At 46.9% G+C, this 25,878-nt stretch overlaps 1 protein-coding gene across 3 annotated transcripts in view; it reads right to left on the bottom strand.

The window, feature by feature from the left end:
• Nucleotides 1-25,878, bottom strand: part of LOC309547783 (lethal(3)malignant brain tumor-like protein 3) — a 109,472-nt gene that overhangs the window by 5,460 nt on the left and 78,134 nt on the right. For all 3 annotated transcript variants that reach the window (XM_082247771.1, XM_082247772.1, XM_082247773.1), the window contains one exon: nucleotides 4,516-4,571. In XM_082247771.1, the coding sequence (XP_082103897.1) occupies nucleotides 4,516-4,571 (56 nt within the window). The remainder of the gene's footprint in view (nucleotides 1-4,515; nucleotides 4,572-25,878) is intronic.

Below are 25,878 nucleotides of genomic sequence, written 5' to 3'. Positions count from 1 at the left end.
ACAAAGAGAACATGATACAGTGAAACCTTGGTTTACGAGTATAATTGGTTCCAGCAGCTTGTTTGTAATCCAAAACACTCGTATATCAAAGCAAGTTTTCCCATAGGAAAGCATTGAAACTCAGATGATTCGTTCCACAAGCATTTATAGTAATATAAAGATATGCTGTTATTATATATAAAGTACATTACTGTACAGTATAAGTATGCCATCTCCTCTGTTAAACATTATGTGTCCCTGTGTCCGTGCTGTACATAACAGTTGCCGATTATACTTTATGAGAGCTTGTCTGGCTGTTCACTGCAGCCCTCTGCTTCTCTCCTCCCCTCCTCCTCAGATGACATCAGAAGGAGTGATCGGCCCCTCCCGCCGGGTAGAGCAGAGAGACGAGGTGAGAGAGAGGCAGAGAAACGAGGAGACATATACAGTAAGTGCAGGGACACTCTGAAACAATATAAATCGGCATGTTTATATACAGTACAAGCACTGGGACACATAATGGTATGTAACAGAGTGCATTAACAGAGGGGATGGCATGCTTTTAGTGTATAAAACTGCTCGTATATCAAGACAGTGCTCGTATATCAAGACAGTTTTTTTTTAAAAATGTTGCACGTCTTTCAAAATGCTCGTAAACAAAGGTACTCGTAAACCAAGGTTCCACTGTATTCTGATTAGGGTGGAAGAGAGAAAACACCTTGCAGGGAACTCGTATAGAACTGTGCAAATGAAACCGCCTCGAAGGTAGACACCATCAGGCCCAGCACCCACATGCAAGTCCAGAGGGATTACCATCTGCTGGACAGCAGGAGACAAATAACAGCCTGCAGTTTCTGCAGTTTGTCCAGAGGAAGAAGGAGCACTCTGGCTAAGGCCAAGTCCAGAGTCAGATCCAGATAGTCCAGCATTGTGGATGGAACCAGAGCAGACTTCTGAAAATTTAGAATCCAGCCAAACACCCTCAAGCTCGTATGGTGATTTCTGGGTTTTCCACCAGAGCAGTAGGAGACTGGGCTCGCAGTAGGAGGTCGTCCAAGTAGCCCAGTACCACGATCTCCATTGGCGTAACAATGCTAGCACCTGGATCAACACTTTCATGAAGCCCCAAGCAGCAGAAGAGAGACCAAAGAGTAACGCCACAAACTGATAATGTTCCTCTCCCACGGCAAAGAGGAGCAAGAGCTGGAGACAGACACATATTGGAATGTGAAGGTAAGCGTGCTAAATGTCGATGGAGGCAAGAAAATTCGCCTGATGCAGGGAAGCCACCACCATGCCAACGGACTCCATTCGGAACTTCTGCACCCGCACAAAGCAGTTCAGCGCCTTGAGGCACCTTACTTTCCTTCATGGGGACTGTAAACAGGTTTGAGTAAAACTCCTGAAAACATTCCGAAGTCGGAACTGGGTACATCACCCTTTAAAGTAAAAGGTCTTGCACCGCCCCAAATAGAGCCTGTAAGCGGACCGGGGACAGTCGCATGTTGGAAGAAAGAACCTTACCGGAGGGAAAGAATGAAACTCAATCTTGTAGCCGTACTGAATGACCTCATGGACACATCTGACTTGTACCAGGGGAGTCCACAGGTCTGGGAACCAGTGAAGACGTCCCCCCACCCCAGATATGGGTGAAGGCACACCTTCATGCTGAAGGAGCCTTGCCCACAGGTCTGGAGAAGCCAGCTCTTGACTTGCCAGACCAAGTTCGCTTGGATCCTCCAGAGGAAGCCCCGAAGGGCTCCGATCCTTGTCAGTCGAGCCTGAGGGACCAAAAAAACTTCTTATGAGCCGAGAAGGAGGGTCCACGTCCTTGCCCTTAGTAGCCTGCGGAAGAAAGGTACTCTTCCCCCTGTACGACCTTTAATAATGTCATCCAGGGTAGCACCAAACAGGCAATCTCCTTGAAAGGGAAGATTAGTCAATGCCTTTTTAGAAGTCTCGTCCGCAGACCAGCATTTAACCCAAAAGACGTGCCGAAGGACCACTGCTGAAACAGAGAGCAGAGCCACTAGGGGAGCCGCATCCAAAAAGAGACATCACAGATAAACTGCAGCCCCTGAAGCTACTACCCCCCCTCCCTCCAGGTCACGGCGCAAAAGCCTAGCCCATTCGGTCAGAGTCTGCGACACCAGGACAATGGTGACTATTGACTTCAGTGCCAAACCAGCCAGGGTGTACATATTGCGGGTCACAGCCTCTGCCTTCCTGTCAGCCGGGTCCTTAAAGGCCGAGGACTCTTCAACCGTAACCATGGTTGCCTTGTTTAATCTGGAAACCGGAAGGTCAACCACCGGTGGAACAGTTCACTTCTTAAGAAGGGACTCCTCATAGGGGTATATCGCGTAACAAATTCGCTTAGGGACTCCAAGGGGACGCTTTGGTGGTCCCCACTATTTAATGACAGTTTTGTCAAAATAGGAGAAGGGAACACTATTTCCGCTCTGGATGGCTTGTGACAAAGGGAACCTGCGCCTTCTCCGCAGCTTCAGCTGCATCCTCCATGTTTAAGGTCTCATGCACAGCTACAATTAGTGCGTCCGCCAGTACATTTTAGTACATGGTTGCAGAAGTAGAGGAATTCACCAGGATTCATGGCGCCTGGTTACATACCCAGCAGGGTGACCCACATCCGCAGGGGCTGAATCTGATTCAGGATCTGATGAGACAGGTGAGGCAGGGAAAGGCAGGGGGTGCTTTTTGCCAGCCATTGCGCAAAAGCCACCTTCACCCGGGACTCCAGGACCGCATCAGTGCATCGATGGATAGATAGGACCCAGAGGGCCCGCAGCCTTAAGAGAGGGGATCAGGTGAGGAAATGTGCTCCAAAGACTCCATGAGTCACCAGAGGGACCCCACAAAAAAGTGTAAAACACTGCTAAGGGACAACCCCCACTGCTATGGCAGCCCACCCAGGTTGCCAGCCACAGAGCACCAATCGATCCTCAGTAGAGAGGGCGAGGACCCCATCAGAATCTGCACTGCACGAACGGCGATCAGGAAATTACAATATCCAGTAGTCAGCACCAGGAGAGGAGGAGGGGCTCCCGCCACCAAAATCGCCACCCAGAGGGTTCCACTGACATGGCCGCGGCTATTTTTAATGGGAACTACCCACAAATGCCCGCCAGACTACACAAACATGGCTGCCGTGCATTAAGCATACAGGCTACAAGAAAATGGCGGCACCACAAGGCCCCTAGGGACCCAGGAGGGATCTCTAGGCCTCAGAAAATGGCACAGGCAGGGGGGACCCTGGCAGGAGCCCCCACCAGGTACAGCCCCCCCCCCCACACAGTTGACCGCCAGTGGCACACCTCCCCGTCCTCATCCCCAGCACAGCACCTTGCCCCCACCCTAGGCGATAGACCAGGCCACCCCACAGTCCCAGCGTCAGTGAAGGGGGGGGTGAGATGGCCCACAGGAACCACCAGACCAATGAGGGGGTTGACTAATGGGAAGAAGGGTAACCCAGGGGTCCAACCATCCCATGGAGGGGTCCACGTCCAACCCAAAACCCTCCAGGGGGAGAGGGGGGACAGTTACTTACCATACCAGAAACCAAGCAGAATCTCCTTTCCATCAAAATAGGGGGGCTGTCAGCCAGGAGGAAGGCTGCAACTCTGCCTGAGATCCGGTCGTATGCAACTTTGTGAGGCGTTTAATTCGCAGGCCAGAGATCCTAGCAAGGAACTAGGTCCTTACTCCTGACCAGGCAGAAAAAAACTACCTATAGCAGAGAGAGGGAGTATACCCCCTGGGACTGCCCATAGGCGTAGCCAGACTTTTTTTCTTCCTAGTGTTCTACTCCTGTAGTGGGCAGTATAACTCAATGATTAAGAAGATCAGGAGCGGTGTCAGTCAATGAACGAAAGAAATCGCATTTTCCACTATTTTGAACTCATGCTAAGCACAAATTTAGGCTCTGTGTACCTAACACACTGACCGATCCTTAGGCTCAACTTCAGCAGGTAATGCACAGTAAAATTGTTTTCATACAGAACGAATGTAAAAATCTCTAGCTGTGCCTATTGTCTTCCATCAGAATACCCAAACAAGGGATGCAATCTGATTGGGTGCAGCTACAATAAGGCCAAAAATTTTCCATCCAGCTGCGTTGATTTCTCAACTGAAAGATTTTGGAAAGAAAGGGGCCATTAGGGCCACCCACAGAGTGATATTTGGCCGATTCATGAGGAACCTGACAAAATTTGCACAGCACTTGGCCAGCTTAAGTGTCATGAAAGTATTATTTCCATCTATATTAAGCCACAACATGAAGCCACTGGCTTGACTTAGACCTGACATCCCACTGTGCAATATGTTACCTTGTGCTGCTGAGAACAGTTTTTGGACAGTGAGATGGCAGATGACCTGCCAAAGATCGATAGTAGTCCTAGTCCACTGTCTGTAAAGGTTGCAAGAAAATAAAATTGTCTCTTCGGATGGTGTCGCTTCCCCCTAAACCTCACACCCTTGGCATCAGTTCTCAATTACTGTAAAAGCAGTCATGCTAACCTGTGCCATCTGTGTCCTGTTTAATCAGCTGTAGGCGGATGTATGTGTGAGCACCCCTACAAAAGAAAGCAGTAACAAGCAATATAAATTATAACTACATACAAAATAATATCTATTGCAAAAGTAATACATATACTAGTCTACAACATAAAACTAACCTCTCCTCCTAAGGGTTTTCTGAGAACAGTCATAAAATCATATTATACATGGCATTGATATTGATGGCACCATCATCCCATATTCTATGGAATTACCCCCCCCCCCCCAAAAAAAAAAAAAAAAAGAAAAGCAACAAAACATATATAGTGTAGTATTTAATGAAACATTTATGGAAGTTGATTTGTTGTACTGCTCTCTTTTGTTTTTTTGCTATTTACTATTCCAGGAGACCCCACTCCTCTCCACCTAACCTGTCTGCGTTAATAAAGATTAATTATTATATATTATATCTTATGTACATTAGTTCTATTTGCACTGTTGGAAATGAAAATGAAGTGCAAATTCAAACCTTTGTAACACATAACATTGACAATATGTGTTACCATATATGGCCTAAGGTGCAATAAAGTGCATATGTAAATAAAAGTTAACAATGAAGTCCATATGAAGTGATAAGCTCAAACGGTGACAACTTGATCAGTTTCAAAGTGCTGCATGCATCTCCAATGTGCTGAAAAAAGTTGAATTGGCCGTTTACCAGACCCAAAAAGGTCAATGCGCCTGTAAACTAGTGTGGGATAGATCAAAAGAAGAGCAAAGTCTCCAGGGTCACGAATGGATGTATATAGTAGAGAAGGAAGGACTAATAGTGCATTATCCTTTGTAAAATCATATTTATTAAGTAAAAAACACTTACAGACTGTGGGACGTAGCACGATTCTCGTGGTGGCAGGGCCGCCTTCAGTGCGGTCCGTGCATGCTGACGTCACAGCTGTCTCCACCCAACGCGTTTCCCCTGATTGGGCGTCAACTGGGATTGGAGCTCAAGCCGTAGCGTCATCACGATAATATATACAGCGGAAAAAAAACAGGAAACCAGAAATTTATGTAACTTACAGTGGGGCCCCTAGAGTAGGAAGAAAACTTCTTCCTGTCAATCTAAAGTGACATAAAGCTAACTTCTATTCGAATTGCATAAAGATTTAAAAAACACAGATTGTATCCAAAGACATCATCTATCCTCAAAAAATATTCAAAAGGAAGTTTTACTGTCAAAAACTATTTGTCATTAACAGTATGGGTTTACTCAGAACAAAGATAAGAAACTCTACATATATGTAAAAATGAATAGAAAGGAAAATAAGCAGAAAAGAAAATGAAACAAAAACTGGAAAAAATTTAAACTGAAATAAAATGAAAAATTAAAAATAAAAAGTAAAAAAAATAATAAAATAAAATGAAAAATAGAAATGAAAATATAAAAATTAAGATAAAAAATAAATACATTTAAAAATAAAAAAAAAGTAAATATAAAAGTAAATTTACCCAATTCATAAAAAAAAACTATTATTATTAATTATAAATAATTATTAAAAAAAATATTTAAAAATAATAATACGGGTACCATGTGAAGTCACATAAAGAAGGTTTTTACAAGAATTGCTGAAAATACTTTTCTTGAAATGACATGTGAACTACCTAGTCACCTCTGTGGAGGAACATTCTCTAGCAGCAAGTACTATAGTCATAACTTTAAACATTGCTATATACAAAGAACTTAACAAGATATGTTATACACATATTTTGAAAATATATAAAGTTGTGTTCAAAAAACGCTACGGCTTGAGCTCCAATCCCAGTAGACGCCTAATCAGGGGAAACGCGTCGGATGGAGACAACCGTGACGTCAGCACGCACAGACTGCACTGCAAGCAGCCATGCAATCATGAGAATTGTGGTACATCCCACAATCTGTTTGCAAGTGTTTTTTACTTAATAAATATGATTTTACAAGGGATAATGCACTATTAGTCCTTCCTTCTCTACTATATGCATCTATTCGTGACCGTGGAGACTTTGCTCGGTTTCTTGGGTCTGATAAGCAGCAAATTAATCTTTTTTCAGCGCATTATTGATGCATGCAGCACTTTGAAACTGATGTCACAAGGTGTCACTGAGCTTATCACTTCATATGGACTTCATTGTTAACTATTATTTATATATGCACTTTATTGCACTTTAAGCCATATATGGTACCACATATTGTCAATGTTATATGTTATAAATGTTTGATTTTGCACTTCGTTTTCATTTACAACAGCACACTTTATATTTATTGCATAATTTTTTCTCCCAGTATTCAGGAAGCCTCAGGTGTAGCACTTGCGATTAATCACAGGCCAGCGCTTCTTTTTTCACTATACATTAGTTCCAATTCACAGCAACTATATTTTTTCTAAAATTACAGTTACCCCACTAGGCGCTACCTACATGCCAAGTATGATTGTGCTCTAATACTTGGTGACATCTAGAGGTAACTCCATGACCCTACATCTATCTGAACTTGGATGGTGGAATGTCCTGAAATCCCAGCAAGTGGTTCCTGAGACAAACAACCACAGTAAGCGCTTCCTGCTCCCAACAACTTCTGCAAACTGCACTTTCCAGAGAACAAGCCAAACACAGTCTGACCGATAGGCTGCCAAAGCCTACATAATGAGATTAATTAATCGTTCCACAAATGTAAAAAAAAAAACAAAAAAAAACACAACACTGTATATAAAACTTTGTTCAAGTAAAAGCAATTGACCAATTTAAATATTTTCTTATTTAAAGTTTATAATTTTAGGAATGATAGTAACACTTTTAGAAACATTCCATACAGGATGTTTCCATGACAAAGATTTGCAAAACAAAAGCTTGGTGGCCTAATAGAACACAGTATTTACAAAAAGGTACACACCACAGTGGAAGAGGTTTTAATCGGGAGCAGACCTCACATGACACGTGCCAAGGCTCAGACTTTTACAAACCATACCTAGGTACAAGCACTTGGCAAACAGCCTCACTTGTCAGCTGAGCAAGGGGCATTGCAGCAAAGCATAAAAGAAAGTAGGCAGGGTTTAATACCAGGAAGTCATACCAACATACCCAGGTCCAAGCTTAGAAAGTTTTAGACATGACACCAGGCAGGCTTGCTCTCGATCAAAACTGTTTCCTTCAGTTTTGATGAATACGGTCATTTTGTAAGGTATAGTCTGACTCTACAGGCTTAGAAAATTCAGTTTGTAAATGGATAGCAAACTGGCTAAAAGACCATATTCAGAGAGAGATAAACGAATCTTACTTTGAACGGTCTATGGTTATTAGTGCTGTACCCCAAGGTTCAGTGCTGGGACCCATACTTTTTAAACGCATTTATAAATGATTATTAGGTCTGGGATTAAAAGTACCATTTCAGTGTTTGCAGATGACACCAAGCTATGCAGTGGAATAACGTCCTTCCAATGTCTCCAAATTACAAGCCAACCTTAATAGGGCAATTACAGTATGTGACAAATGAGGTTTAATTTTGTGGCAAATGAGGTTTAATCTTGATAAACGTAAAGTAATGCATTTGGGACTAAAAACATGCATGCATCATACATTCTGGGAACACCTAGGGGAGGAAATGGTGGAGAAGGATCTGGGTGTTCTGGTAAATCATACATTTTTAGGCGGAGAACAGCTAGAGGAGTCAATGGTGGAGAAGGATTTGAGTGTTCTGGTAAATCATAAACTTAAAAATAGCATGCACTGCCAAACTGCAGTTTCTAAAGCCTAAAAGAGGAATGGACAGCAGAGAGACACCATTTTGTCTCTGTACAAATCACTAGTAAAAACTCATCTGAAATGTGCAGTTCAGTTTTTGGCACCAGTTTACAAAGAGGATATCAGAGAACTGGAGAAAGAGCAGAGAAGGGTAACCAAACTGATAAGAGGCATGGAGGAGCTCAGATAGGAAAAATTATTAGCAGAACTGAATTTATTCGTTCTTGAAAAAGACAGTTAAGGGGGGAAATGATCAAACATTTCAGGTTATTCACTTTCAGGTCATTACAGAAGAAAGAGGGGCGCTGTTTACATTTGGAGGAAAAGAGATTTCACCTCTAGTGTTGAGCGAACACGGACTGTATTATTCGTGTTCGTACCGAATAATTGGATTTTTTGTACCCGAACACGGACACGGACACTTTACTGTATGTTCGGGTAAAAATCCGTGTTCGGTCGTTTTATTTCCGGGTTTTGCATGCTTTGGCGCTCTTTTCATGGCGGGCTTTCAACAGCCAATCAACAATCGTTTAACTGGTGTGCCTTAAGCCATCCCAGCCATGCCTGCAAATGTCTCAGTAGCTGTGATTGGCCGTCTGAAGCATGTGACCAAGTCTTTATAAGTTCGAGGCAGCCGCAGCGGCGTCATTATGCTGCTTAGATTCAGGGACAGAGCACACATCAACGTGCTGGCTGCTGATTAGGGAAAGATAGGCAGGAAAAAACCATTTGTGTCCGGATAGAATTGAGGGACAGGTCGGAGTGTTTAGGCAGGGCGAGTTGTAGGCATTTTAGGGATAGAGTCTGCTGAATTATAGGGTCAGTGTCTTCTACAAACTACAATCGATATTGCTGTGTGGGGGGTGGGGTCTGCACTCAATCCTGATCTACGATCTCTTCTCAATCCTGTTAGGGACAGAGTCTGCTGAATTTTAGGGAAACTGTGTTCTACAAACTACAATCGATATTGCTGTGTGGTGTGGGATTGGAGATAGGCAGGTGTCAGTGATCCACATCCATTTTTCTGTGTGTGAGCTGCAGTGAACACAATCTTTTTGGGCTGCAGTGAACACAATCTTTTTGGGCTGCAGTGAACACAATCTTTTTGGGCTGCAGTGAACACAATCTTTTTGGGCTGCAGTGAACACAATCTTTTTGGGGTGCAGTGAACAAAATCTTTTTGGGGTGCAGTGAACACAATCCTTTTTGGTGTGCAGTGAACACAATCTTTGTGGGGTGCAGTGAACAAAATCCTTTGTGGGGTGCAGTGAACACAATCTTTTTGGGGTGCAGTGAACAAAATCCTTTTTGGGGTGCAGTGAACAACATCCTTTTTGGGGTGCAGTGAACACAATCTTTTTGGGGTGCAGTGAACAAAATCCTTTGTGGGGTGCAGTGAACACAATCTTTTTGGGGTGCAGTGAACACAATCTTTTTGGGGTGGAGTGAACAACATCCTTTTTGGGGTGCAGTGAACAAAATCCTTTTTGGGGTGCAGTGAACAAAATCATTTTTGGGGTGCAGTGAACACAATCTTTTTGGGGTGCAGTGAACACAATCTTTGTGGGGTGCAGTGAACACAATCTTTTTGGGGTGGAGTGAACAACATCCTTTTTGGGGTGCAGTGAACAACATCCTTTTTGGGGTGCAGTGAACACAATCTTTTTGGGGTGCAGTGAACACAATCTTTGTGGGGTACAGTGAACAGAATCTTTGTGGGGTGCAGTGAACACAATCTTTGGGGGGTACAGTGAACACAATCTTTGTGAGGTGCAGTGAACACAATCTTTGTGGGGTGCAGTGAACACAATCATTGTGGGGTGCAGTGAACTCAATCTTTGTGGGGTACAGTGAACACAATCTCATACTTCTGAAGGTTTGAGGGTGCTGCCTGTTCCATACTCCCCCTACTCCTCATCTAGCCTTTTAGGGGTACAAACAATAGTAATTGGGGCCTAGTGTGGTTGTGTACGTGTGATATACATACACTTTTTTGGGATCATATTTTCTATTCCGCTATTTAATCAAAAATCTTTGGGGATCAGTTAAATTGGGGGATAGTCTGTGTTGGTACGTGTGAGAGAGATCCACCTTTCCAAGTTGTTGGGGTTCATCTCATACTTCTGAAGGTTTGAGGGTGCTGCCTGTTCCATACTCCCCCTACTCCTAGCCTTTTAGGGGTACAAACAATAGTAATTGGGGCCTAGTGTGGTTGTGTACGTGTGATATACATACACTTTTTTGGGATCATATTTTCTATTCCGCTATTTAATCAAAAACCTTTGGGGATCAGTTAAATTGGGGGATAGTCTGTGTTGGTACGTGTGAGAGAGATCCACCTTTCCAAGTTGTTGGGGTTCATCTCATACTTCTGAAGGTTTGAGGGTGCTGCCTGTTCCATACTCCCCCTACTCCTAGCCTTTTAGGGGTACAAACAATAGTAATTGGGGCCTAGTGTGGTTGTGTACGTGTGATATACATACACTTTTTTGGGATCATATTTTCTATTCCGCTATTTAATCAAAAACCTTTGGGGATCAGTTAAATTGGGGGATAGTCTGTGTTGGTACGTGTGAGAGAGATCCACCTTTCCAAGTTGTTGGGGTTCATCTCATACTTCTGAAGGTTTGAGGGTGCTGCCTGTTCCATACTCCCCCTACTCCTAGCCTTTTAGGGGTACAAACAATAGTAATTGGGGCCTAGTGTGGTTGTGTACGTGTGATATACATACACTTTTTTGGGATCATATTTTCTATTCCGCTATTTAATCAAAAACCTTTGGGGATCAGTTAAATTGGGGGATAGTCTGTGTTGGTACGTGTGAGAGAGATCCACCTTTCCAAGTTGTTGGGGTTCATCTCATACTTCTGAAGGTTTGAGGGTGCTGCCTGTTCCATACTCCCCCTACTCCTAGCCTTTTAGGGGTACAAACAATAGTAATTGGGGCCTAGTGTGGTTGTGTACGTGTGATATACATACACTTTTTTGGGATCATATTTTCTATTCCGCTATTTAATCAAAAACCTCTGGGGATCAGTTAAATTGGGGGATAGTCTGTGTTGGTACGTGTGAGAGAGATCCACCTTTCCAAGTTGTTGGGGTTCATCTCATACTTCTGAAGGTTTGAGGGTGCTGCCTGTTCCATACTCCCCCTACTCCTAGCCTTTTAGGGGTACAAACAATAGTAATTGGGGCCTAGTGTGGTTGTGTACGTGTGATATACATACACTTTTTTGGGATCATATTTTCTATTCCGCTATTTAATCAAAAACCTTTGGGGATCAGTTAAATTGGGGGATGGTCTGTGTTGGTACGTGTGAGAGAGATCCACCTTTCCAAGTTGTTGGGGTTCATCTCATACTTCTGAAGGTTTGAGGGTGCTGCCTGTTCCATACTCCCCCTACTCCTAGCCTTTTAGGGGTACAAACAATAGTAATTGGGGCCTAGTGTGGTTGTGTACGTGTGATATACATACACTTTTTTGGGATCATATTTTCTATTCCGCTATTTAATCAAAAACCTTTGGGGATCAGTTAAATTGGGGGATAGTCTGTGTTGGTACGTGTGAGAGAGATCCACCTTTCCAAGTTGTTGGGGTTCATCTCATACTTCTGAAGGTTTGAGGGTGCTGCCTGTTCCATACTCCCCCTACTCCTAGCCTTTTAGGGGTACAAACAATAGTAATTGGGGCCTAGTGTGGTTGTGTACGTGTGATATACATACACTTTTTTGGGATCATATTTTCTATTCCGCTATTTAATCAAAAACCTTTGGGGATCAGTTAAATTGGGGGATAGTCTGTGTTGGTACGTGTGAGAGAGATCCACCTTTCCAAGTTGTTGGGGTTCATCTCATACTTCTGAAGGTTTGAGGGTGCTGCCTGTTCCATACTCCCCCTACTCCTAGCCTTTTAGGGGTACAAACAATAGTAATTGGGGCCTAGTGTGGTTGTGTACGTGTGATATACATACACTTTTTTTGGATCATATTTTCTATTCCGCTATTTAATCAAAAACCTTTGGGGATCAGTTAAATTGGGGGATAGTCTGTGTTGGTACGTGTGAGAGAGATCCACCTTTCCAAGTTGTTGGGGTTCATCTCATACTTCTGAAGGTTTGAGGGTGCTGCCTGTTCCATACTCCCCCTACTCCTAGCCTTTTAGGGGTACAAACAATAGTAATTGGGGCCTAGTGTGGTTGTGTACGTGTGATATACATACACTTTTTTGGGATCATATTTTCTATTCCGCTATTTAATCAAAAACCTTTGGGGATCAGTTAAATTGGGGGATAGTCTGTGTTGGTACGTGTGAGAGAGATCCACCTTTCCAAGTTGTTGGGGTTCATCTCATACTTCTGAAGGTTTGAGGGTGCTGCCTGTTCCATACTCCCCCTACTCCTAGCCTTTTAGGGGTACAAACAATAGTAATTGGGGCCTAGTGTGGTTGTGTACGTGTGATATACATACACTTTTTTGGGATCATATTTTCTATTCCGCTATTTAATCAAAAACCTCTGGGGATCAGTTAAATTGGGGGATAGTCTGTGTTGGTACGTGTGAGAGAGATCCACCTTTCCAAGTTGTTGGGGTTCATCTCATACTTCTGAAGGTTTGAGGGTGCTGCCTGTTCCATACTCCCCCTACTCCTAGCCTTTTAGGGGTACAAACAATAGTAATTGGGGCCTAGTGTGGTTGTGTACGTGTGATATACATACACTTTTTTGGGATCATATTTTCTATTCCGCTATTTAATCAAAAACCTTTGGGGATCAGTTAAATTGGGGGATAGTCTGTGTTGGTACGTGTGAGAGAGATCCACCTTTCCAAGTTGTTGGGGTTCATCTCATACTTCTGAAGGTTTGAGGGTGCTGCCTGTTCCATACTCCCCCTACTCCTCATCTAGCCTTTTAGGGGTACAAACAATAGTAATTGGGGCCTAGTGTGGTTGTGTACGTGCGAGATACATACACTTTTTTTGATCATATTTCCTATTCCGCTATTCAATAAAAACCTTTGAGGATCAATTGAATTGCGGGATAGTCTGTGTCGGTACGTGTGAGAGAGATCCACCTTTCCAAGTTGTTGGGGTTCATCTCATACTTCTGAAGGTTTGAGGGTGCTGCCTGTTCCATACTCCCCCTACTCCTCATCTAGCCTTTTAGGGGTACAAACAATAGTAATTGGGGCCTAGTGTGGTTGTGTACGTGTGATATACATACACTTTTTTTGGATCATATTTTCTATTCCGCTATTTAATCAAAAACCTTTGGGGATCAGTTAAATTGGGGGATAGTCTGTGTTGGTACGTGTGAGAGAGATCCACCTTTCCAAGTTGTTGGGGTTCATCTCATACTTCTGAAGGTTTGAGGGTGCTGCCTGTTCCATACTCCCCCTACTCCTCATCTAGCCTTTTAGGGGTACAAACAATAGTAATTGGGGCCTAGTGTGGTTGTGTACGTGTGATATACATACACTTTTTTTGATCATATTTCCTATTCCGCTATTCAATAAAAACCTTTGAGGATCAATTGAATTGCGGGATAGTCTGTGTCGGTACGTGTGAGAGAGATCCACCTTTCCAAGTTGTTGGGGTTCATCTCATACTTCTGAAGGTTTGAGGGTGCTGCCTGTTCCATACCCCCCCTACTCCTCATCTAGCCTTTTAGGGGTACAAACAATAGTAATTGGGGCCTAGTGTGGTTGTGTACGTGCGAGATACATACACTTTTTTTGATCATATTTCCTATTCCGCTATTCAATAAAAACCTTTGAGGATCAATTGAATTGCGGGATAGTCTGTGTCGGTACGTGTGAGAGAGATCCACCTTTCCAAGTTGTTGGGGTTCATCTCATACTTCTGAAGGTTTGAGGGTGCTGCCTGTTCCATACCCCCCCTACTCCTCATCTAGCCTTTTAGGGGTACAAACAATAGTAATTGGGGCCTAGTGTGGTTGTGTACGTGCGAGATACATACACTTTTTTTGATCATATTTCCTATTCCGCTATTCAATAAAAACCTTTGAGGATCAATTGAATTGCGGGATAGTCTGTGTCGGTACGTGTGAGAGAGATCCACCTTTCCAAGTTGTTGGGGTTCATCTCATACTTCTGAAGGTTTGAGGGTGCTGCCTGTTCCATACTCCCCCTACTCCTCATCTAGCCTTTTAGGGGTACAAACAATAGTAATTGGGGCCTAGTGTGGTTGTGTACGTGTGATATACATACACTTTTTTTGGATCATATTTTCTATTCCGCTATTCAATAAAAACCTTTCTAGGGCAAGATCTTAAATTACAGAAATATGAGGAGACCGTCAAATAAGGGCCGTGGCCTGGGTCGTGGTGCTGCTGGTAGAGCTCCTGTTGCAAGGAGAGGACATGGTCGATCTGTGCCAGCTACACGCACAAGTGAAACACCTTCCTCAAGTGTGAGTAGGCGACAGAACCTGCATCAGTATTTGGTAGGGCATCAAACGCCCCTAGAAGTGATGAGGCCAGAACAAGTTGAGGCGATAGTAGATTGGTTTGCTGCTGACAGTGCCTCCAGTTCCTTCACATTGTCTCCCACCCAGTCTACTGCAGAAAGGTCAGAGTTGGCACCTGCAGCCAATGTCCAACCGTCTTTCACCTCACCCCCTTGCAAATCAGGCCAGCAGTCTGAGCCCCAAGCCATACAGCAGTCTCTTATTCTTTTTGAGGACTCTGTCAGCAGGGTTTCCCAGGGCCATCCACCTAGCCCTGCCCCAGAAGTGGAAGAGATTGAGTGCAGCGATGCCCAACCACTTATTTCTCAAGATGAGTACATGCAAGGATCATCGCAGCACGTCTCCGATGATGACGAAACGCAGGTGCCAACTGCTGCGGCGTTCAGCATTGTGGAGACCGACAAGGAGGGCAGGGGTGAAGACTGGGTGGAAGATGATGTGGAGGACGATGAGGTCCTCGACCCCACATGGAATGAACGTCATGCAGGTGACCTGAGTAGTTTGGAGGAAGAGGCGGTGGTCGCACAGAGCCACCAGCACAGCAGAAGAGGGAGCAGGGTGCAGAAGCGGAGCGGCCGTGCCCTAGACACTACGCCCGCTACTGCCCAACGCAGCAAGGGAACGAGCGCACCAAAGTCAGCTCAAAGGAGTTCTCTAGCGTGGAAGTTCTTTAGAAAATGTGCTGATGACAGGACACGAGTGGTTTGCACCCTGTGCAATCAGAGCTTGAAGCGAGGCATGAACCTTCTCAACCTGAGCACAACCTGCATGATCAGGCATCTAAGTGCAAAGCACGAGCTGCAGTGGAGTACACACCTTCAAAACCAAGAAACGTCTCTGGCTCATCCTGCTTCCTCTTCTGCTGCAGTCTCGGCCGCTCCAGCCACATCTGTAGTGATACCGGCACCTGCCACCCCGCAAACAGACGATCTGTCAGCAACACCACCACCTGGGTCACCAACAACCATCTCCACAATGTCCCGTGGAAGCGTTCAGCTTTCCATCTCCCAAACACTTGAGAGGAAGAGGAAGTACCCCCCTACCCACCCGCGATCCCTGGCCCTGAATGCCAGCATTTCAAAATTATTGGCCTTTGAAATGCTGTCATTCCGTCTGGTGGAGACGCACAGTTTTAAAAACCTTATGTCGGTGGCTGTCCCACAGTACGTCGTGCCCAGCCGCCACTACTTTTCCAGGCAAGCCATCCCTTCCCTGCACAACCAAGTGGGGGAAAATATCAGGTGTGCACTGCGCAACGCCATCTGTGCCAAGGTCCACCTAACTACGGATACGTGGACCAGTAAGCACGGTCAGGGGCGTTATATCTCCCTAACGGCACACTGGGTAAATGCAGTGGCGGATGGGCCTGAGGCGGATAGCAATTTGGCGCATGTCCTTCCACCACCGAGGATTGCAGGGCGCTTCAGTTTGCCTCCTGTTCGTAACTCCTCCTACTCCGCTTCCTCATCCTCTACCGCCTCCTCATCCGGACAGCGTAACACCTTCACCACCAACTTCAGCACGGCCAGGGGTAAACGACAGCAGGCAGTTTTACAACTTGCCTGTTTGGGGGACAAACCACACACCGCGCAGGAGTTGTGGAGGAGCATGGAACAGCAGACAAATGAGTGGTTGCTGCCAGCGAGCCTCAAGCCCGGCCTGGTGGTGTGTGATAACGGGCGAAATCTCATAGCAGCTCTGGGCCTAGCCGGTTTGACGCACATCCCTTGCCTGGCGCATGTGCTGAATTTGGTGGTGCAGAGGTTCCTTAAAAACTACCCCGATATGTCAGAGCTGCTGCAGAAAGTGCGGGCCGTTTGTGCGCACTTTCGGCGTTCTCACCCTGCTGCTGCTCGCCTGGCAGCGCTGCAGCGTAACTTCGGCCTTCCCGCTCACCGCCTCATATGTGACGTGCCCACAAGGTGGAACTCCACCTTGCACATGCTGGAAAGACTGTGCGAGCAGCAGCAGGCCATAGTGGAGTTTCAGCTGCAGCACGCACGCGTGAGTCGCTCTGCGGAACAGCACCACTTCACCACCAATAACTGGGCCTCCATGCGAGACCTGTGTGCCTTGTTGCGCTGTTTTGAGTACTCCACCAACATGGCCAGTGGCAATGACGCCGTTCTCAGCTTAACTATCCCACTTCTATGCCTCCTTGAAAAAACAATTCGGGCGATGATGGAAGAGGATGTGGCACAGGATGAGGAGGAGGAGGAGGATGAAGAGGTAACATTTCCAAGGCTTTCAGGGCAGTCATTCGCAAGGGGCTCCGAGGGTGGGTTCCTGCACACGCAAACGCCAGGGACGCAATTGTCCAGCAGGGGCACAGTTCTGGAGGATGAGGAGGATGAGGAGGAGGAGGAGCTGGAGGAGGAGATGGAACCATGTTCACAGCAGGGTGGCACCCAGGCCAGCTCATGGCCATCACTGGTGCGTGGCTGGGGGGATACAGAGGACACGGACGATACACCTCCCACAGAGGACAGCCTTTCGTCGCCTCTGGGCAGCCTGGCACACATGAGCGATTACATGCTGCAGTGTCTCCACAACGACCGCCGAGTTGCCCACATTCTAACTTGTGCTGATTACTGGGTGGCCACGCTGCTGGATCCCCGTTACAAGGACAACGTACCGTCCTTAATTCACTCACTGGAGCGCGATCGCAAGATGCGCGAGTACAAGCGCACGCTGGTAGACGCCATGCTGCTGGCATTCCCATCTGACAGCGGGGCCACAGTGGAAGCACAAGGCAGAGGAGGAGGAGGAGGAGGTCGCCAACGCAACCAGGGCACCGCCAGCACCTCAGAAGGCAGGGTTAGCATGGCCGAAATGTGGAAAAGCTTTGTCAGCACGCCACAACAAACAGCAGCACCAGCAGCTCAGATGGAACGTCTTAGCAGGAGGCAGCATTTTACCAACATGGTGGAGCAGTATGTGTGCACACGCCTACATGTAGTGAATGACGGGTCTGCCCCCTTCAACTTCTGGGTCTCCAAATTGGGCACATGGCCTGAGCTTGCCCTTTACGCCTTGGAGGTGCTGGCGTGCCCTGCAGCCAGTGTATTATCTGAACGGGTATTTAGCACGGCTGGGGGCGTTATAACAGACAAGCGCAGCCGCCTGTCCAGAGACAATGTGGACAAGCTCACGTTCATTAAAATGAACCAGGCATGGATCCCACGGGACTTTTCCGTACCTTATGCAGAATAGCAATGGATACCGACCTTACCCACCCATTGTTCCATTTTTGCTCTTTCTCACTCTTTTGGGGTGTACCCTCATTTAAAATTTTTGAAAAGAAGCAGTGTTGGCTACCTCGTCCTCCTCCTCAGGGCCAGATTAATGTAGGGGCTATTGGAGCTGCAGCTCCAGGCCCCTACCTTTTATATAGGCCCCGGGTTGGCCATATTCACTGTTACCGCTCTTCTGTCACTTGTAAACACAGAAGTCTGGCTTCTATGCTCGCTTCCCCAGGCAGCACCCTCAGAACCTCCCCACACAGCGTGAAGGCCGGACAAGGAGGGACAGTTGGCGATGCATGGATGTGTTTATGGGCTTCAGAGACAGCATCCCATGTTGAATTAGGCATGCATGGCTGCACCCTTCCTCCTCTGGGTGCATGGCAAGGCACGGCCCTTAAGGCCCTTCAAAATCCTCAGCACCAAGCCCATGATGCTGTTAATCCGGCCCTGGTCCTCCTCCACCGCCGCTTCCACCTACACCGCCCATAGGTGTGCGCAGCCTATTGCATTAAGGTGTGCACCCCAAAGTTGAAATACACATGCATGTGTTTGCCAGCAGGGAGAGTAATGTATCGGGGCCATGTACCTGTAGGCAAGGAGAAATAGAGCAGAGCAGGTCCCAGGGAGATCTTTCCCATCTCCTCACTGGCAATGCTATGTGCCCTAGGTGATTAGGGTGTGCCCAGGCACACCCAGCACACCCTGTGCGCACGCCTATGTCACCGCCACATCCACCACCACCTCAACCTCCCTCCTACTCCATATGGGCCTCGTCCTTCAGAGATGAAGAAGAACATTGTTTTATTTTTCTGTTTTTTTTTTGTTGTTTTAAGTTATTTCCCTATCCACATTTGTTTGCAGAGCACTTGCCATGCTCTTAATTACGTTTTGCTGCCATTTGCAGCACTCTAGCCCTTTCCTTTGGTGTTTTAGAGCCATTTTAGTGCCTTAAAGTTCGGGTCCCCATTGACTTCAATGGGGTTCGGTGTCCGGGAAAAGTTCGGTAAAAGTCCGGGACACGGACCCGGACTTTTTTTTAAAGTTCGGCCGAACCCGTCGAACACGGACATCTAGGTGTTCGCTCAACCCTATTCACCTCCACACATGGAAAGAGCTTGATCACAGTAAGAGCTGTAAAATTGTGGAATAGACTCGTTCAAGAACTAGCTCTGGCCAGTTCAGTAGATTGCTTTAAAAATAAGCTGGATACATTCCTAAATGCACAAATATAACTGAATACTAACATTTAGAGGAAATAACACCAGGGGAAGTTGATCCAGGGAATATCCAATTGCCTTCTGGGGAATCAGGAAGGAATTTTTAACCCTACTGGAGTGAATTGGAATGTGCTTATTGGGATTTTTTGCCTTCCTCTAGTTCAACTGTGGGTATAAGATTGGATATATGGAGGTTTTGTATTAGTTTATTTCTATTCTATTGGTTGAACTAGATGTACTTGTGTCTTTTACAACCAAACTATGTGACTTGTTACTTTTGTAAGCACAATAGTTTGGTTTTAATTTTCCTAATTAGCGACTGTGCTTCTCTAGGTTGCATTGTCTTTGCAGCTTCACATTCTTCTTCCAAGCCTTCAAAAAGCCCCTAGACTGTCTGAGCACCTGCATGGCAGCGATTTCATTGACTGATTCATGTGAATCGTATAATATTCAGTTCCCAGTGTAAAGCTTATCCTTTTACCTGGGCCTTTGTCCAGAGATTTTTATTACCTGCCTGTTCTCTGTGGAACTAACACCTTTCTTCATACTTTATATTTTACAGTAAAGAAAACTTGGGGCAATTAGCATCTCTGTTTGTGCATACACATTTACTACCAACCATGTCACCAAGTCTGTAAGGCATACTGGGCTTTCAAATAGGAAAGGACAGCACTGCATTCATCTTTGCTGACAGCCTGTGCATAACTGATGTTCAGATGGTCTTGTGTGTGTCTCCTTAAATCACTCAGCAGTGTATAATCTGTTCCCTGCTTTTCAAGGTGTGTTTCACAAAAGTGGCTAGTATCTAAGCTTGTGAAAAGCTGTTCTCCTTGGAAATAAAATTATGCTAGCTACAGATGGTAAATATAAAATATTGCAATTTAACATTTTACATTAACCAAGTAAAACACACACCTATTTTTGGCCCGAGACTTGGCGAAGGTGGCAGCAGGAGTGCAGTAACATACTGTGTGCTTTTCGGCAGAAAAGGCAAATGGTGATGCCTCACCCAGGAAGGATGATGAAGCTAATGGGCCATACACACTATAAGATTTTCTGAAGACTTTTTCCTTTAGACTTACCAAAACCATATAATATGGGGTCAAACCTAAACACTTTCAATTTGTATGCAATCTGGCAGGCCCTTGCACTACATAGAAAAGGTAAATCTGAAGGAAATCTAACCACAAAAGTTGGATAGTGTGTATCCAGCTTAACTCATTCTCTTCAGTCTAAGTTTAGATACGAGGTGAGAAATTGCAAATTGAAAATGGTCGCGCCGAGAAACATTAGATACAAAATGTCAGGGCTTACTATAATAAACTGAAAAACTTCCAATTCCTCTGCCTTATAAAACCACATTGTGTGCTCAACACTGTTGATTGTATTATTAAAAGCCTGAAACAGGTGAAACATTTAGAGAAACCCTATTTTGCCTTCTTCACGTTGGGCCTACTAAGGGTCCATGCTTTGCCCATCATGGTGGATGTACCCCCAAGGGGTCCTTCAGGGTCTAGCAAACCACAGAAATGACCCGATGTCCGCCGGCCACTCACGATCTCCACGCGGAGAGGGAGAAAGGCAGGGGGTTAATGTAAACAATGCCGCCTGTCATTCTCCCTGATGTAAGAACAGAGATCATACGATCCTGCTATGTAGGATCGTATGTCTCTGTGCTTACATCACTAGCCACACCCCTTTACAGTTAGAAGCACGCCCCTAGGGACACACTTAACCCCTGCATCACCAATAAAGTTAACCCCTTCCGTGCCAGTGTAATTTTTACAGTAACAATGCATATGTATAGCACTGATTACTGTAGTAATGTCCCTGGCAACCCCAAAAGTGTCAAAAATGTCAGTCAAGGGTCCGATCTGTCTGCCGCAATGTCGCAGTCCTGCAAAAAAAAAAAAAAAAAAAAACGCAGATCGCCGCCATTACTCGTTAAAAAAAAAAAACACCAAAAATGACAGAAATCTTTCCCTTAGTTCGTAAACGCAAAAAATTTTGCGCAAACCAATCAAAATACGCTTATTGCGATTTTTTTTTTTTACCAAACATATGTAGCAGAAAACAAATTGGCCTAAAATGTTAAAAAATTTTGATTTTTACATTTTTTTGGGGGGGAATTTCATATTAAAAAAATGTGAAAAATATTGTTATTTTTTCAAAATTGTTGCTCTTTTTTTGTTTATAGCGCAAAAAACTGAATTTTTGTAAAATCTTACCTGTAAAATTCCTTTCTCTGAGTCCTCCGACAGTCGCCGCCTCTTCATATTCGTCACATATGGGGTATTAGACTTTGCTCCGAAGGAGTAGCTAGGCAACAGAATATGTTAACAATAAAGCTTTAACATATCCCACCCTCAAGGGGTGGTCCCCTCAGTCAATACCCTCCTACTTCCTGCAACCATATCTCAGTTTTAGTGGAATAGCAGTAGAGTATACATTCAAACCCCAAAAGAGGGGCGGGGGCGGCGACTGTCGGAGGACTCAGAGAAAGGAATTTTACAGGTAAGATTTTACAAAAATTCCGTTTTCTCTTACGTCCTCCGACAGTCGCCGCCTCTTCATATTCGTCACATATGGGGACGTCCCAAAGCAGTGCAAACATGAGGGGTGGGAAACGCATCCGCGCCGAAAGGCAACGCAGTCTCCACATCAAAGAAAGGAACCTTACCAAAGGAAGGAAACCAGCTGGGCAACAGCAAAAATAAGTGCTCAACAGGAGCAACAACCCAGGAAAAGACAAAAAAACCAGGGGATACAAAAAACTATCCCAACAGCCAGGAGTCCCCAACAAGGGACCCTATGGAACAGCCGCACTAAGAACCTTGCGGCCAAAGGAAGCATCCGCCGATGCCTGAACATCTACTTTGTAGAAGTTTGTGAAAGTGTGTACGGTCGACCAAGTCGCCGCCTTACACACCTGGGCTACAGAAGCCCCATGACGGCAGGCCCAAGACGTACTCAGTGATCTAGTAGAGTGCGCCTTCACAGGCACAGGGGGAACCTTCCCCTGCAAGGCATAGGCCTGTTCAATGGTCTGCCTGATCCATTTGGCAATGGTAGAGGCGGAAGCCGCCATGCCCTTCCGAGGACCCTCTGGAAGAACAAACAAGGAGTCAGTCTTACGAAAAGACTCAGTCGATTTAAGGTAAACCCTTATCGCCCGAACAACATCCAGAGAGTGCAATCTCACCTCCTTCGGATGTTTAGGCTCTGTGCACAATGAAGGCAAAACAATATCCTCGTTAAGATGGAATTCCGAAACTCGTTTCGGTAGAAAAGAAGGATTAGGTCGCAAGACCACCTTATCCAAATGAACAACCAGGTACGGAGACTTGCAGGACAAAGCCGCCAGTTCCGACACTCTGCGAGCCGAAGTGATCGCCACCAAAAAGGCGACCTTTTTGGACAACATAGACAACGAGATCTCCCTGATCTGTTCAAAAGGAGCACGTTGTAACACAGATAGAACGAGATTCAAGTCCCAAGGGGGCAAGGGATCCCTCCTAGGAGGAACCAGATGCCGCACACCCTGAATAAAAGTGCCAACCAAGGAGTTGGAAGCCACGGGACGTTGAAACAGAACGGCCAGCGCCGACACCTGACCCTTAATCGTAGCCAGCGCCAAACGCTGATCGACACCCGTCTGAAGGAAAGACAGCACACGGGAAACCGAGTACGTGCGGGGTGAAAACCCCCTGGACTCACACCAGGCAAAATAGGCCTTCCAAGTACGGTAATAAACCTTCCCCGAGGAAGACTTCCTCGCGTTGATCAAAGTATGAACGACCTCTGGAGAGAGACCCTTCTCCTTCAGGACCTCGGTCTCAACAGCCAGGCCGTCAAAGCCAGCGACTGTAAAGCAGGATGGTAAATCGGTCCTTGAGACAGTAGATCGTCTCGAAGAGGCAGACGCCAAGGAGCGTCGACCGCCAGATTCACGAGGTCTGCGTACCAGGACCGGCGAGGCCAGTCCGGTGCCACAAGAATCACCGTGCTGCGTTCCGAGTGCAACCTGCGAAGGAACCTGGACAGCAACTGAATCGGTGGAAACGCGTACATCAGCCTGTACTGATGCCACGGGGCCACTAACGCGTCCGACGCGTCTGCCCGAGGGTCGCGCGTCCTTGCCACGAACCTCTTCACCTTGTAGTTGAGGCGAGACGCGAACAGGTCCACATCTGGAAGACCCCACTTCGCGCACAACATCTGGAAGACAGCCGGGTGGAGAGACCATTCCCCCTGATCCAGGGTCTGGCGACTCAGATAGTCCGCCTGCCAGTTCTCCACTCCCGGAATGTGAACCGCCGTTATCGCCGGGACATGAGTCTCGGCCCAAGACAGAATGTCGGCCACTTCTCGAGCCGCTCGGGCACTCCTGGTGCCCCCTTGGTGGTTGATGTAGGCCACCGCCGTGGCATTGTCCGTCTGCACCCGAACCGGGCAGCCCTGCAGCCGGTCCGTCCAGCGATGAAGACAGAGCCTTATCGCACGCAATTCCAGAATGTTGATCGGAAGGGAAGACTCCCCCTCCGACCAGGTCCCCTGGGCGGACAGAACGCCCAGAACACCACCCCAGCCCGACAGGCTGGCATCCGTGGTGATTATCGTCCACGAGATCGGACGAAACGACTTGCCCCCGGACACCAACGGGGACTGGAGCCACCACAGAAGGTTTTTCCTGGTGCGATGACTCAACGAGATCTGAAGATCCAGAGATTGAGGTCGCCCGTCCCACCTGGACAGGATCTCCGCTTGGAGACCCCGCGTGTGAAACTGCGCGAAAGGAATCGCCTCGAAGGCCGAGACCATCAATCCCAGACATCTCATACCCGTCCGCAGAGACGAGTGTGGAACGTCCCTGAGGGACCTGACTTCCTCCTGAAGAGTCCTGAGTTTGTCTTCCGGCAGGAAGACCTTCGCCTGCACCGAGTCCAGTATCATTCCCAGATAGGGGAGACGAACCGACGGACTCAGTGTCGACTTTGGAACATTTATCGTCCAACCGAACTCCTGCAGAGTTTGCATTGTGACAGACAGGTCCTTCTCCAGACCCTGTCTGGTCGCAGACCGAACCAGAATGTCGTCCAGATACCCCAGGACAGAAATGCCCTGGGCTCTCAATAATGCCAGAACCGGTGCAAGCATCTTGGTGAAGACCCGCGGAGCCGAGGCGAGCCCAAAGGGCAACGCCACAAACTGGTAGTGATCCTCCGCAATGGCAAATCGAAGGTACCTCTGATGACCCTCGAATATGGGGACGTGAAGGTACGCATCCTTCAAATCGATGGAGGCCATGAATTCCCCCGGAACCAGGGCAGCCACCACCGAGCGCAGGGATTCCATGCGGAACTTGCGAACCCGCACAGAGCGGTTCAGAGCTTTCAAGTCCAGAATCGGACGAACCTTGCCCTCCTTCCTGGGCACGGTGAACAGATTGGAATAAAACCCCCGAAATCTGTCCCGATGAGGCACCGGAACCACCACTCCCTGAGCCCTCAGGTCCCGCACCGCCAGGTGCAGATCCCGCAGGCGCTCTGGAGACAGTTGAAGATTTGAGGGAAAAAATCTGCTCTCCGGCCGAGAGAGAAACTCGATCTTGTAACCAGATCGAACGATTTCCAGAACCCATCTGTCCCTCACACGGGCCAACCAGGGCTGAAGAAAACCGAGCAAGCGTCCCCCCACCCCAAAACTGGGTGAGGGCGCCCCTTCAGGCCGAACTGTTATGGGCCGCAGGTCCGGATTGACCGGACTTCTGTTTCCCAGACCAGGGCTTCTTCTGAGAGCCTTGGCCCTTGAACGGTTTGCCCTTGTAGTGCGGCCGAAAGGCACGAAAGGACCCCTGAGGGGGCCGAAAATGAGCATGCTTCTTCCCAGAAGCCCCCTTAGCCTTGGGGAAATGGGGCAAGAGAGTGCTCTTACCCCCGGTAATCCCCTTAATCAACACATCCAGGGACTCCCCAAAAAGGCGAGACCCATCATAAGGCAGATTGGCTAAGGTTTTACGTGAAGATTGGTCCACCGACCAACATTTCAACCAAACCAGGCGGCGAGACAACACCGCCACGCTGTGCACACGCGCAGCCAACGGAATCAGGTCCAGGTCCGCATCACACAGATACATGACACCCTGGTGGATCTGATCCACCATATCCAGGGTCGCCGCCGAGGCCGAATCGGCCACTAGGACGCGCCTAAGCATCTGCGTCCAACTTGCGATCGCCTGGGCCGCCATGAGAGAAGCAAACAGAGCCTTAAGCATAGAACCCGTAACAGAATAAGTATGACGGGCAAGAGACTCCAGTCTCCTATCCGTGGCATCACGGAAAACAGGGGATCCCTCTGCAGGGATCGCAGTGGCTTTGTTCAAAACCGCAATAGCATGATCCACTGGCGGAGGCACACACCACCGTTCATCAGTGGCAGGCGAGAAAGGATAACGCAGCTTAAATTTACTTGGTACCGCAAAAGGCTTGCGCAAATCGCGCCATTGGTCCTTAACAGCGCGTTGAAAATCAGCATTGCAGGGAAAAACCTGCGGCGTCCTGCGTTTTCTCTGCGTCCCATAAGCCGCCAAGGCAGCTGGGGGACACACCTCGTCCTGCAAACGTAGCGTCTGCTTAATGGAAGCAATCAACTCATCCATGATTGCAAG

This window comes from Pelophylax lessonae (assembly GCF_965119305.1).
Source record: "Pelophylax lessonae genome assembly, chromosome: 2".
NCBI classification, from domain to species: Eukaryota; Metazoa; Chordata; class Amphibia; order Anura; family Ranidae; genus Pelophylax; species Pelophylax lessonae.
This window is presented reverse-complemented; position numbering and strand designations above follow the sequence as displayed.